Source organism: Mauremys mutica, chromosome 7, assembly GCF_020497125.1.
Source record: "Mauremys mutica isolate MM-2020 ecotype Southern chromosome 7, ASM2049712v1, whole genome shotgun sequence".
Classification (NCBI taxonomy): domain Eukaryota; kingdom Metazoa; phylum Chordata; order Testudines; family Geoemydidae; genus Mauremys; species Mauremys mutica.
Genome location: NC_059078.1, coordinates 119,195,671 through 119,211,079, shown reverse-complemented (window position 1 = coordinate 119,211,079; position 15,409 = coordinate 119,195,671). Strand labels below are relative to the sequence as shown.

The following is a 15,409-nucleotide window of genomic DNA, read 5'->3' as shown; positions in this document are numbered from 1 at the left end:
CTAGACTGCCATGAGAGTTGAACCTGCTTACACCAGGTTTGAATTTGACCCATATTTATTTCCTTTCGGCTCAAAAACTCCTATCTATCATTTTCTCAATAGATTAACATACTACAGTGAGTGTAATTACATGAGAGAACTACCCATGTTGGGCAACAGTTGCTCAACTTTTAGGAGAAGCCTCTCTAAGGTCTGTTGTGGTATTTTGGAGAAAGACTACCCAAGGCCTTAACGAAAAGGGACAATATTGGTTCACTGAGTCACATTTAAAAAAAAACAACAGACAGATGCACAAGACTGCAGCCAGGCATGAATCCACATGCAAACTGTATTATTGTAATTTGTAACCCTTCAAAACACTCTGCTACAGTAATGGCTTAACACCTTACACACAACATTGTTGTTTCTGGAGCCAGCCCCAAAATCACTGACTGAGTGGGACCTCTGCTTGAGTAAGGACTCGGGATTTGGCCCTTAGTGTTTCGGACTATTAGAGGTAAATCCTGAACTCAATTCTTGGCTCAAGTAACCAAACCGGGCTCTGAAAAATGCATGGACATGGTGGTAGGCCCCATCCCAGGCTCTGAAGCAATTACACTGAGGATCTACCAATCTAAAGTACATGACGACCACCTAACCACCATAATATCTGAGCACCTTCCCATCTTTAATAAATGTATCCTCACAGCACCCCTGGGAGGTAGGGCAGTGCTATTATCCCATTTTATAGGGAATCTATGGTAAACCAGGGAATTGAACTCAGGTGTCACTGGACCAGGCTAGCACCCTAACCATTGAGCTGTGCTTCCTAGCTACAATCCAGTGACTGACGTGACCAACTTACATAGCACCCCATGCTGGTTGGGAGAGAGAAGGAATTCCACAAATCAGTAAGTCCTTGGACCCCACCTCTATTCCTGGTATACTGCTGTATTAGGAGTCCCTAGGGACCGAACTCCCTGCCAAAGAAGTGCACTACTCCATTGATTAGCAAAACTGCACAGGTTCCACTGCAAAGAGAATCTACACCTCTGCTCAGGCGGGGGCAGGATTTGCCCATCCCGCGTAATGTCTTAGAAAGGCTCTTCTCTAATGAGGTTGTAAAGGGGTAGGGTATTATAATCTGGTTGCCCATTACAAGCACGTAAGAGGCTCCCATTTTGAATCAAGCCACTCTTACTACATATCCCAAGCACTCAAAACAAATGAAAGCCCTGTTAAAGCGCGTAGCTTTCTCTGGGCTAGTGTTAGCTTTTCAAGGCGTGCTGTTCCTTTGTAAAGCCATTGGATAGGCATTGTATGTTTAACCTTTGGTTTAAATTGACATTTCTAACTAGCTGAAATTACTGCTCATATTTAATCAGGGACAATTACTGCCTTTGAACCTGTTGCAATGCCGGTTCAAAGGTTACCGAGGAGCGCTGTCACCTGTGTATTAAAGCAGCACTGTTGATGATTTCAGATACAGTCCTGCCACAGGAACAGTCTGTGAAAATAACAAGCCTTGTGTATCCACTTGGAGCTGTACTGCAACCTGAGTAGGACATAAACCTTGCACAAGATATCGTGTCAGGAAAAAAGGTAAGCTCTGTAACATTCTTTCTCCTGGTCGGAAAACGGTGCTTTTAAATTCCTTTATGGAGGAATTTTAAAGGGATATTAGAACAGTAACAGTCCCCCATTCTCTAATCCAAACGCAAAGCTCCCAGAACAACACGCAATATATGTTGTTAAAGGCAAGAGCTGAGTGATTACTGGGGTGTTTAGATTTCTGAGGGTTTATGAGATGAGTAGTGCTGAGGTCAGAAGATGCATGCAAGCCAATCACGGTAATACTACATGCCAGAGGGAGAGCTATCAAATAAGCTTCCCCTTACTGGGTGCCTAGGTGCTATAATAGAAATAAATAATAATCCCTCCTCATTAAAATTTTTTGAGATAATATAAGAGTTTGGAAAGGCACCCTACCATGTGACAGGAAACTGTATTTCTGCACCATGATGGTACAGAAACAGCTTACTGCAATAAATACTTAGCTTTTGTAGAACACTGTGTCTAACTCTTTGAGATCTTCATATTCAAAGTATCATCATCCCCAGTGAGCAGAGGGGGAAACTGAGGGACAAAAATGACACGTTTTGCCAAAAAATCAACTAGCAAATGAGGCAGGGGTGGAAAGTGAACTTGGGTCTCCTGACTCCTAGCCCACTGCATCACACTGCCAGCTTTGAGCAACGGAATTGACTTCAATAGCAAAACAAAGTCCTTGTGCCTATCTGTTTCTATACATATACTGCAGTGACACATAAGAATGGATTTACACAACGTGGTTTTTCCACCCCATTGGGAATGCAAATGATTGACAGGGGCAGGGGAATTATTTAAACTTTTTATTTCTGAGAGATGAGACAGGGCTAAATCAACCTCTTCTCTCACACCCCTCAGAACATCAGCACACTCACTAAAACTTAAGAAAGTCCTACTCCAGATCTGGAATCACCTCCAAACACTGGTCTGGCAACAGTACAGAGTGAACTGTGGCCTAGGCGAGTATTTCTTCTTGGTTTATTTGCACACTTTGCTATTTGCTTTAGTTAAGCAGGTAACTTTGCCACCTTTGGATAATTGCCCTGTTTCCTTGTGTAAAAGCTCATCCTAACCCCTCCTCCATCACAAACACTTCCATTGAGGGACTGCAGTCAATTACACAGCTGTTCTCAGAACGTATAGTCTGTGCCACTGATTTGAATTACTTACAGGTGGGTGTAAGTACAGATGGTATTTTTTCATTTTAAGCCCATTAAGGCGGCAAGAGACTGAGAATTGTGTGCTTGTGTTTCTGGTCCACTTTGTCCCTTTGAAAAAAAATTGTTAACTACAGTCAATAAAACTTGTTCCTCCTTTTCTGAGAGCTGGATTTGGCTCAAACCATGTTTGTTTTTTAAGCTGGAAGGTCATGTAAAAATGAATATGAAGTCCCACAACATTCATGTCACTTTCTTACCTATTTGCTTTTAGTAAACATGCCATTTTCTGAATATAAATGCACCTGAAGTGGCATCCAGGAAACGTCCAACATAGACCTGCTTTTCCCATTTGAGCATATATACCTGTGCACTAACTGAGTTTGGGTGCAGGGGGGAGAGTAGCTAGTGCGAGGCAAAGCTGAACACAGCCAAGTTTCATACACAAAACAACAAACTACATTTCTGAGACATGAAACTATTTTTATACTAGAAATGGGGAAACAGAGGTTAAATTACTTGCCCAGTCACACAGCAAGTCCCCAAGAGACAATTCCCTTTTATGTGCTTTAATCACAGAACCTCACCTTTCCCCCGCCCCAGGAACAGAAAAGATGAATAAGGGCCCACATCTGCACTGATTTATATCTAGGGTAGCCCCATTGAAGCCAATGAGTTTGTAGGCAATACATTTGGGGACAGAATAGGTACAAAACTTGTGTATTAAAGCAGTACTTATAACAGTGATTTCTTTTAAGTACCTTGAGCCAAATCCACAGCTGATGAAAATCAACAGCACAGCCCTCAGTCCACGATCTAATCTCTGGGCTTAAAGAAAAAACGCTGGGTGAAGTATAGCCAGCAAGCCTACAGCAAAGAACAGCTGATCTGTTCCTTTGCCATTGGGAGGGGAAGGCGTGTCTACAGGCCTTTAAGAAAAGGGACACAACCCCAAGGATTTCTCACATGCAGAAAGTCACTCTGATGGGAAGAAACTCAACTTCACTACTTAAAATTGTAGGGTCTGATTAGGTACTACTTTATACCTTGCAAAGTTATTTATAGTTGTGGGGAACAGGTAGAAACTATCAACTCAGAATATTAAAACCCTACACAGGTATAAGCAACTATAAAAACCCTCTATGGCAATAAGAAAAAATAATAGCACTAGGCCAAGGGTATTCCAATAGAAAGGATTTTGTTTTTTAACCTCACAAACAGTATAGCAACATTATCATATCAGCATACAACAGTAGAAATTCTTTAAATACAGAAAACTATTAATACTGAAAATACAACAGGGTTTTTAGTAGCAAAAAACAATCTCAAAAAGTCACAACTATATCAGACTCAAGATTTGAGCTTTAAATGCTTTCTTATCTTTCCATCAGCCCTTCAGAAAGATACAAGCTCAACCTCTCCCCTATAATTATCTAGGAACCATTATGTTCAGCAGCCTAGGTTCACCCTTTTATAAGATCCTTTCCCAGCATGCTTGTCTGATTACTGGTTATTTAAACCTGGCAGAGACAAACAGCAGTTAATCTTGAGGTGTATGTTGTAGTGTTCTATAGGTGAGTGTAATAAGTAGCAGTGCTTTTCTTCTAAAGGTAAGTTATTTTTTTTCCTCTTTTCAGTTCTTGAGATATTAGTACTTTTTTCCATTAGCAGTATTTTCTTTGTCTATATTAAAGGATTTATTTATAAGTAAAGATAATATAATTTTACTATCAAAGAGTTCATCTCTATTTGTGGATATGTGTAACTATAAAGGTGTATTTGTATGCATTAAAGAGCAAACTGGCTTCTAAAGAGCTCCTACCTCCACTGGTAAGCTTAAGGGTGCTAAAAAATCAATAGATACTACATTCTAGCAAATGCGTGGGATGGGTAAAAAGACCTTAGTAACTCATGAGTCTGAATAACTGATAGTTACTGCTGCTCTGAGTTTCTTGTGTAACTATAAGCAAGATATCTAACACTCTAATTTTGTTTCTCTACTAACAACACTTCCTTGCTTTCTCCTTCCTTCCATTTAAGGATCTCAAATAAAAGGATAAGTCACTAGTGCAGAAAAGATCCTTTAAGCTATTAGGCCTTGTTTAGCTAGTTTTAAATCAAGCTTCTCAAGGTAGTTAATATTTAGTACTCTAACTAGTATATAGGTGGCAAGCAAGCTAGTAAGTTCTTTCTGACTAGAAACCTTCAAGGGAGACAACATATTTCAGTGATTACAGGACTGGGTGATCAAAGACCTAGGTTTTGTTCCTGAATTGTTTATATAACTCCAATCAAAACATGTCTGTCAAGTCTCTTGGGTTTCTTTTTCTCTATTATAATCATGTTAGTAAAGCACTTTGCATTGGTATAACACTGAGCCAAAAAGCTTTAGAATTTCTGATTAAAACTTAACCTGTATTTGGTGAGCAACATTGCTTGGTGTTGTCACAATTAGCCAAGGCCCAGAAATCACTGATATCTAAATGGAACAGCATTGTTCACCAACTTCAGAACAGGGAATACTTTCCTGAGGCTTTGATCTCTGCAGTAGAGGAGACAAATGAGCTTCAAAGAACACATGAGTTATAGCTGAGAGCTAGCTACAAGGAGGGAGTGTTGTACTAAACTCTCCATTTTGAGAGTAAAATGCCATGTCTGAGAATAACTCATGGATTTCTGAATGCCTTAAAGGTTTCTTTTCCTGTTTTGGAACTGAACTTACTAAACTGCTAGACAGGATCCTGAGGAAAGCAATTCCTGTTCAACATGAGGATTCCTTCCCCTGCATTTCCCCCCACCCTACTACTCTTATGCTAGTGCAACTCCAAAAATGTTAGCTGTATTCTTCCTGACTTTCATCTGTGTGAGGAGAATTGGGCTCCTCTTATCCTTAGAAAATATTTAATGCTTATGTTGTTTTTCACATGCCCAAAATATCTAATCTTCATATCCCCTCTAGGAGGATGACTGTATTTACCCTATCTCACAGCTGGGGAAAACAGAACCAGTAGGCAAAATGACCTGCCTGTGATAGCAGATAACTAGCAATTGTTCAATCACAGCCTTGTATTCCTCTAGCCAAGCCACTCTGCTTCCTGCTTGTAGATTTCCTCTCTTCTGTGTGACTGGCTGGATATTGAAAAGCTAATAGGCCCAGTCATTCAGCAGCTGAAGGAAAGAGTCTAATTTCCCGGAGCAGGACTGAGCCCTAAAAGGGATTAAGGAAATCTAAGGTAACTTGCAAGTGAACTTGCTTTGGAATGAGCCCTACTGCCTCACTTGTGGGAGCAAATAACTGTGATGGGCAACCATGTAGGTGCTAATAGGGCCACAGTCCTTCTCTTCACCCTTATCTCAGAAGAACCACAGAAGTGTCAAATGGCCACTGTGAGTAAAACTGTATGGTGATAGAATCCTAGAACCGGAAGAGACCTCGAGAGGTCATCTAGTCCAGTCCCCGGCACTCATGGCAGGACTGATTATCTAGACCATTCCTGACAGGTGTTTGTCTAACCAGCTCTTAAGTCTCCAATGATGGAGATTCCACAACCTCCCTAGGCAATTTATTCCAGTGTTTAACCACCCTGACAGTTAAGATCTGCCTAATGTCCAACCTAAACCTCCCTTGCTGCAATTTAAGTCCGTTGCTTCTCTTCCTGTCTTCAGATGTTAAGAACAATTTTTCTTCCTTCTCCTTGTAACAACTTTTTATGTGCCTGAAAACTTATCACATTCCCTCTGTCTTCTCTTTTCCAGACTAAACAAACCCATTTTTTTTCAATCTTCCCTCATAGGTCATGTTTAATCTTTTTTGCTCTTTGCTGGACTCTTTCCAGTTTGTCCACCTATTTCCTGAAATGTGGTACCCAGAACAGGATACAATACTCCAGTTGGGGCCTGAGTAGAGCAGGAGAATTACTTCTCATGTCTTGCTTACAACACTCCTGCTAATACATCCCAAAATGTCTCTGGGGGTGTTTTTTTGCAACAGCGTTGCACTGTTGACTCCTATTTAGCTTGTGGTCCACTATGACCCCCAGATCACTTTCCGCAGTATTCCTTCCTCAGCAGTCATTTCCTATTTTGTAGGTGTGCAATTGATTGTTCCTTCCTAAATAGAATTCTTTGCATTTGTCTTTATTTAATTTCGTGCTATTTACATCAGACCATTTCTCCAGTTTGGCCAGATCATTTTGAATTTTTATCACCTGCAAACTTTGTGTACTCTCACTGCTATTGTCTAACTCCTTGATGAAGCTATTGAACAGACCCAGGACTGATCCCTGTGGGACCCCACTCATTGTGTTCTTCCAGCATGACTCTGAACCACTGATAACTACTCTCTAGGAACAGTTTTCTAACCAGTTTTGTACCCACCTTTATAGTAGCTCCATCTAGGTCATATTTCACTAGTTTATTTGTGAGAAGGTCATGAGGGACAGCATCAAAAGCTTTACTAAAATCAAGATATACTACATCTACTGCTTTTCCCCACCTCATATCAACAAGGCTTGTTACCCTGTCAAAGAAAGCTATCAGGTTGATTTGACACTTTTTTGACCAATCCATACTGACAGTTACTTGTCACCTTATTGTCTATGACCACCTGCATTATCCTATTCATTAAATTTTTTCCTCCCTACTCCACCCCCACCCCTCAGAGTGTTGATTTATCCTGTTAGGAGGAAAAACAAAGTCAAACTTTCAAATCCACCGTTCATGAGTGGAAGCATACAGCTTTATTCCCTGTAACTTTCAGCCTTTGTGGAAATCCTTTAACAAGGAGTAAGGTGTAATAAACAGTAACCTACAGCCTTGAGTACGGCAGTGCAACTGATACCTTTTTATCAGAACAGTTTTATCACAGTGGTAAGCCTTTGCACTCTGATTCTGGTGCATTATCCCTGACCATTGATCAGGCTTGACAGTCATGCATGTACTTTAACTGGTATGGCAGTACCCCTCAATTTGGTCTCATGTAATAGAGTGATAGACCACTAAAGTGGAATTTGAGCAGCTGAGGCCAATGAGTTGCAGGTGCTCAAGAATGTCTCAGGCTGTGACCCTGCATTCATGACCTTCTGTTGATACACATGATGCATCTACTCACATGGCCTTGTGGGAGAACTGCCTCTGCTTGACTCTAGGCTCACTGCCAAGTAGAAGATTTGATTTCAATGCTATGTATTCCTGGTTGTCTTGGTGTTTTATGGCCCAGACTTGACCCTTGATACTCCATGGTCCAGATCCTGGCTGGAGCTGGGCAGCTCCTCTATGCTTCATATCTGCAGATGATTAAGTGAATCTGTAAGGAGAACCAATTCCCTCACTCACTGTAAGGTGGCTGCCCAGCCCCCTAACCCTGTTGTCATCCCCAGTGCCCAAACAAGGCATCTGTCCCAGGGGCACATCTGAGTCTCTGAACATGAGCAGTGTTAAGAGTGACCAGCTGATGGATGAGGGGACGCTAAGAAGGCCACATACCCCTAAATTGTGATTCCTGGGGAGACTAGTCAGTTGGCTTGAAGATTCTTTTCCTCCCCAACCATCCTGTGGCTCAAGCAACCAGTGACTCATTAGGTGTGCTGCAAGGGATTTACAGCATTTTGCTTCTGTATAACACATCTAATCCATGTCTCTTCAAAAATCAAGATTATCTGGGGCAAGGTAGGGCAGGGCACAATTTCACTCCTTCTCTAACTATGCTGGGCAAAGACCACAGATGAACCTGGATCTGCCTTGCACTGTTAATGAAGGTGAGTAACCAGTTGCTCAGTGAATCAGTTTGTTTCCTGTTGCATAGTAAGTGACAGTTGAATAGGTTAGAGTGCACTGACTAACCTAGGTGTTAGCTCTCCAAGTGATTTAGACTCTAAATAATGAAACTGCATGTGTTTGGCAATCTCAAGACAGTGCTGAGATTAGCAGGCTTATCACCAAAGAAATCTCTCAAAGGTCAGTTTTCAAATGAACTTTAGCACACTTTTCAGCATGCTGACTTGCTGATTGTTGGGAGGAGGATCATGAAGGCAGGGAGCAGATGGTCTTGCTAGCTTCCCAGCCAGATAAACGCTCTAACAGCCCATGTTGGTCAGTAGGTACTAGAGGGCAGAACTCCACAACAGGGCCTGAAGAATTGGCTTGCCCTTTCCCTATCAAGGGGCTGCTGGGGACTGGTTTCGTCCCCTGTACTAGCTAGAGAAGCCCTTGCTTCTGTGCTCTCCATTGGCCTGGAGCAAGCTGGGGGGGCAGGAAGGTGCTAATCAGGCTCCAGTTGTCCCTGGAAGGCCCCCGTAACTGAACTAGGCTCAGAATGTGGATTGTGGCCCACACAGTCATTTTAGATATGCAACAACTAGCTACTATTAATAGCTATGTGTGACAGTATTAACTTGTATTCTATTAACTTGTAACATTTCCTGATACTTCCTTTTATAAGACTAAGTTTGGCAGTATTTTAAGGAACCGAAAACAAACTATTTGGGCTGAAATCTTCCATACCAGGTGTCTGCCTGAAGCTGATAGTTTCCAAAAGAACTATCAGCTAAAACAGTTCTACTTTCCTCAAGGACAAGGCTAGAGGAAAGTTTGTCCATACAAAACTCTGAACTCTTCTGTGGGAAAATTAGAACTTCCCACCTGCTCTGGAGCAGGGACTTGTCATTTAGCAGGAGGGTGGCATTAATAGGCCTCTTCCTCTCCCTACTATCTCCATAAGTGATCAAACATGCTCAGATGCTTCAGTTTAGGCTCTGAACAGTCTGTACAAAGCATGCTCCAGCTTGGGGGTTATGCAGGATTTTCCTTGCTATTGCACTTGCAGGCTGCTTCAGGTCATGTTGGCTGTGGGCATTGGAATTGAAATGGTGTAGCCTCCACAATGTAGACAAACATAGCTATGTCAGCATAACCCTACAGTGTAGATGCAACCTACACCAACAGAAAGGGGTTTTCTGCCAGTGTACACATACCACCTCCCCAAGTGACCACAGCTGTGTCGACATAACTGTATCTATGCTGGGGCAGGTGCATTGTAATAATGTTAGGGGTGTAGCTGTTTTCCACACAATCCTCAGCTAGGTGTAGACAAACCTCGGAGCAGGGGGCCTGTCTGTTTTCATTTATTGCCTTTCTCCCCCTCTCTGAGGCTTTAGGCAGCAAGGAGGAAGAAGCTGCCTAATTTGAAAGCAGAGGGACAAGAACTGAACTCAGAAGCAAAAGCATGGGATTAAATTGGGGAAAGGAGCCTGTGGGAAGGGGAAGACTGACTAGAGGCTGGGAAAGGATCCTGAGGTGGGGCAGAGATCTGACAATAACTAGGCTGGAGGGGGAAGAATGGCAGTGGCACTGTCTTGGGGTGCGGGGGGGGAAGACTGGGACAAGGTGCCAAGGAGAAGGGGGACTAGGGATGTGAGTATGGGAATACTTGGGTGGGGGTGCAAGAGATGGAGCTGTGAGTGGCAACTTGGACTAGTGGGGCTAAGGGACAGTGGTGACAAGCTTGTTTTAGAAAGTGGGGCTCCCTGGATGAGAATAAGGCTGGGGCAAGGAGCTATGGCTGGAAAAGACAGGACTGGGGTGGGGCAAAAGGGGTCAAGTTTAGGGTAATGGACAGGCATCTGTTCCCACTAGACACTCCCCACAGCCTGGAATGAAACTAGTGTCTGGTTTTTTCTATTTTGTTTTTTAGTTCACCATTCCTCTGATTTCAGCAAATGTCTGTAAAACCCATTGGCCGTGTCTCATCCCCATCTAGTGCTAGTCTAGAGGATGACTCACTACCAGTGCTACTATGCAGTATTCCAGTAGCTCGGCAGAGGTCTGTGCAGTGACACTAAAGGTTCTAACCCTGCTGATGGCCCATATGGGTGTCAATATGATGTCACAATGGAGTTTGACTTCTCTTAATGTGGCTTGTGTGTAACTTAGTGCTATTTTTTAAGGCCACTACTAAAGTTGCAAAGTCAAATATCTGAAGGCTAAAATGCCAGAATTAAGGTTGTCCATAATGTACAGTGATGCAACTAAAAACTGTAGCATAAGCACAAAGGCACTGAATTAAGGTTTTGCAGGCCACCTTAATTCTGGAATTTACTCAATCCTCACAATCTAGGTGAGCAATAGGATAAGAGCATTCTCAATGCCAGCGACCACCATATAAAACTGCTTTTTGGCAAAGTGCATTCTGGGCAGGGATTTTTACTTTTCTCGGGCCGTGACCAGAGAAGATGGATGCCAGTTGTGGTGATCCAGTTATCTGACTTTCTTACACGGTATGAAGAACGTGTTTGTTGATTTCTTACTGCTCCCAAATACAGGCGTCTTGGCATCAATACCAGCCAATCTCCAACTTCCTATTCTTCCATTAGGAATGGGACACGGTTACCTGAACCATCATATTGACCACTTTGGGGGGGGGGGGAAGAGGTATTTTAATCTCCCTTTCTACTTCAATGCTTCCTTGTAAATAGTCCATCTCTTGGATTGAAATGGTAATCTTTGTATCTAGAACTACTGTAGAACACCGCTTACTCCACCTTGCTAAATCTGCAATTGGCATGACCAAGCTGTGTCCTCAAAGTCAAAGGAGTGAGTTGGACTAATGGGACACAGAACTGGAGGAGCAGTGTGGTGTAGAGAAACAACCTTGGGAGCATGATGTACGTACATCTCCCTTTGATGTACTTGTAGCTATGATGTACATTAATAGGAGTGAAGGCTAAGCATTAGTGAGATGGCTACGATGGTGAGACCTCAAAATGCATGTACTTCCTTCCTTGGGTCAAACATTGATGGCCTCAGGATGTGTCCCTGAATAAATACTCATGTGGGAGTCCACTGGTCTGTTATCTCAATCACTTGCCACTTCACCTTGGTGCCCTTTGCAATCCTGCAGTCTCCTGCCTCTAACCACTAAGGCAACAGGATTAAATCCTGCTCTGTTAAAACCCATGTAAATCCACTGGCTTCAATAGGTTACATAGGCATAATCAAGAGCAGAAGTTGTGCTACAATGAGCATAGAACCCAAAGTGCCCTAGATGAAATGAAGGTGTCTGAGAATGAATTGCCAAAAGGATTCAAAAGCTGTAAACTCCCTTTTCCTAAATAGGGAACCAAATCAGTTCCTCTATAGGCCAAATTTTGCTCTAGTTTACAAATCATGCAGGGGACACCACTCCTGAAAATGAGCACAATTTACTACTGTAAGATGAAACTTTCAAAAGTGACCAGAGGTGCAGAGTAATCTGCTTAAGAGGCATTGAACCTGGCTCCTCAAAGTGCTGAGCACTGACCACTAACTGAAACAGTAGCAGCACAGGTTTTTGGCATGTGTGGAAAATCAGATGCAAGTGTCTCAAGGGATCTAAAATGGCACATGGCATTTCTGCTGCACATCTCAAGTGGCTAGTAAAACAACCTGGTCTAAATTAAGAGAAGCTGGTTCTGATATCTCAGAACTGTATCTTAAATACATGGTTCAAAGGACCAGTCAACATGAACTATTTGTCCTAGGTCAGACTTGGTACTGGGAGTGTTCGGTTTCAAATATGCCAAGGGAATCTCTACTTTCTGTCTAGAAAACCAGTGCAACAGAGATGAACTAAATGTGTATTTTGGCCTATGAAATGTAAAAATGGCTAGGGATAGCAAATGTAAGCTGTCAGACTTCAGGTTATGTTTATGACACAAAATAAAGCATTGATTCTTATCTGCCATGTGCTGGTTTCAGAAAAGCTTTAACAATCAACAGAACTGACTTAACCATTTAGTTAAGGAAAGGAAAGGTCTGTAGGCTCCTTCTAATTGGCCTTTGCGTTCACTGCTGAATAAGTCTGTACATGCAGGAGAATTAACACATCAATTAGATGTGGAAAAGGACACCAGGTTTTCCAGGCTGTAGAAATAAGAACATTGGGTCAAATTTATGCCTGGTGTGACCAACTAACATTCTTGGTTTAATGCCCAGGATGAGTTTCAGCTACAGTAAAACCTCAGTTACAAACAACCTCTATTCCTGAGGTGTTTAACTCTGAACAAAACACTGGTGGTTCTTTCAAAAGTTTACAGCTGAACATTGACTTAATACAGCTTTGAAACTACTATGCAGAAGGAAAATTCTGTTTTCCCTTTATTTAATAGTTTAACACAGTACTGACTTGCTTTTTGTCTCCACTGCTGCCAAATGAGGTGTGGCTGACTGGCCAATTTGTAACTCTAGTTTCTGTAATGCTGAGGTTCTACTGTACTGTTAAGATGACAGTTGCTTGTTTTCAAAAGCATACTTTTTGCAGAGTTAACTCCTAAGCAGAACTGGTCCAAAAACAAACTTCCATCTTGTGGGGAAACTCCCAAATGGGACAAAGTCAAAACACCTTGCAAAACCAAATCAAACACCTTATCCTGATCATATCAAATTACTCCAATAAGGCAGATGTGCTCCTGTCAAGTTTTATTGAAATAACAAATTGGACAAAGCTGCATTTTTCTGACAACTGGTCTGTCAATTTTTTTTTACTAGCTCATGATAAATATTATCATAGTGACTAGTAGCCCTAATCCTGGACCAGGGCTATACAAATGCAGAACGAAAAGGTGATTCCTGCCCCCAAAAGCTTACAATCAAGTATAAGATGGCATATGTGGATCTAGGCACACTGCCTTGGGAGTACAAGGCAACAATGGGACAATATTACTTTGCATGATCAGCTGTGGTCTGAGCATCCCTGTAGCCTAACTGTTAAGTATGAATAACATTGGCTTCAATTTCAAAGCCCTTGTTCTGTCCTAACTTTCATGCCATTAATCTCCAATAGTCAATGTAGAATCTGACCCCCCCCACCACACACAAAGTGGGAGAAGGGTGCTATTTTGTGGCCTTGTCCGCCCTGTTTTCTTTCATAAGCCTGCCCTTCCTCCTCCGCTAGAGACATTTTGAAAGCAGGTGGGCAAAATAGCATGGGAAAAGTGGACTTGGTGCAAACTTGTGCAGTGTGGACATTGCATTCTTTGCAAAGAGTACAAGCAACACTATTTTCAATGGTTTTTTTTGGGGGGGGGGGGTTGCTGGTTCTGAAGCATGGTTCAGCAAATCCAAAACCTGAATTATACAACTGTAGCACATAGTCCTGCTCATCCTTTACTAGTCCCACACACAACTTGGCTAAAAGATACTAGTTCAGTTTCCAACTTAACATAGAGTGAAGAAAATACATTTGGGGAAAGGGAACAATCCTGCCCACAATCAAAAATTAGCCCCACAAGATAAGAATTAATATCTACTTATCAGCAAAAAGCATGGCACCACCACTATTTGACACTACCAGGAAAGCAGTATTCTGCTCTGGCACTATACAAACATGGAAACTCAGAACCAGATCTAACAACCCAGTGATCAGTTGTGCTAAATTCCATGGTTATGGACTGGCCCATCATAAAGATAGGCAGTATCAGAAAAGTCCAATGTGGATCTCATGCACCCAAACTCTGTACTTGGGGTATTCAGATCTAGCCTGCTGTGAAACTTGGGAGGATGATTGGGAGGGGGGGTAGAAAGGCATAACTTCTAAACCCATATAGCTGCTCTGCTCAGACTTGTCTGAGAACCTGCCCTTCCAATCCAAAAGACTTTCTCAGTGACTGGGGAAAGGAGACTTCATCTATTCTCTGCCTCAACCTTCCCCCACTCCTAGCCACTTACCTTTTGTCCCGACTTCTTTCTTAACAGCTGCCTTTTCTTCTAGTTAATAAACATGCTCTAGCAACCAGCATCAAAGAAAAACCTACCCTTGACTTCTCCTTCCACTCTTGTGACTCCCATCTATCCTTAGTCCTTTTTACCACCGAACTCCTTTGACAAGCAGCTTCCAGCTCTTGCCTTTCTTCCCCTCTCATTGTTCAATCTGGAGCTTCTACTAGCTCACTGCAGTACTGAAACAGTTTGGGGCAAGATCTGGCTAAACTTCATGGCCATTAACCCCTCCAAATCTTTCCACTTTCAATAGTGGTAATCACCCAGTCCTAATGAAACCACTTCTTCCTCTCAACCTCCTAGCTTTTCCCCCATTTAACATTCTTTATCTTAATTCCTGGGTGAGGAGTCTGTTGGTGTTCGGTGGATGGAGTAGACTTACTGGATGGGTAACTTGTGGACCTACAGCATTGCATAAGCATGGTGTCAATTACATACTGAAAGAGGGTGTCTTCAACCCACTTAACTGATTCATGCTACTTGGCACCCATAGCACCTGTCTAAACATCTTGCATCTTATTTTGTTCTTAAAATTAGCTATTCACATTAATCATGGCAGCCAGAACACTCTGCTAAACCTTCCGTTTCTCTGCTCAGGTCCAACACCCTGGTGGTGCTGATCCAGCACCATGATTTGGATACTTCATTTCTTGTTTTCACCACTCCCAACACCAGCATTGATTGGCCTTGTTACTCTTGGAGCTACAATTTTTTTATGGGTGATAACCAGACCGAAGACCATTTCACCTCCTATTGACTTGAACAACCAGTCAATAGGAATTCAGGTAATGCTTACATTGCTTAATAAGTAAAATACTTTAATTCTTTTTGACTTTCAATGGGATCTAGGCACAACTCAAAACTTTTCCTTAGGTAAATGCAGTTAATTAAACTGCCTTGTGTTATGGGAGCTA

General features: G+C 42.2%; 1 protein-coding gene across 1 annotated transcript in view; it reads left to right on the top strand.

Annotated features, from left to right (window-relative positions):
- The first annotated feature begins 4,203 nt into the window (after positions 1 to 4,203).
- Positions 4,204 to 15,409, top strand: part of ACSL5 (acyl-CoA synthetase long chain family member 5) — a 32,797-nt gene continuing 21,591 nt past the window's right edge. Inside the window, exons 1-2 of the mRNA XM_045024218.1 lie at positions 4,204 to 4,354; positions 15,093 to 15,280. Coding sequence (XP_044880153.1) covers positions 15,125 to 15,280 — 156 coding nt within the window. The 5' untranslated portion in view covers positions 4,204 to 4,354; positions 15,093 to 15,124. The remainder of the gene's footprint in view (positions 4,355 to 15,092; positions 15,281 to 15,409) is intronic.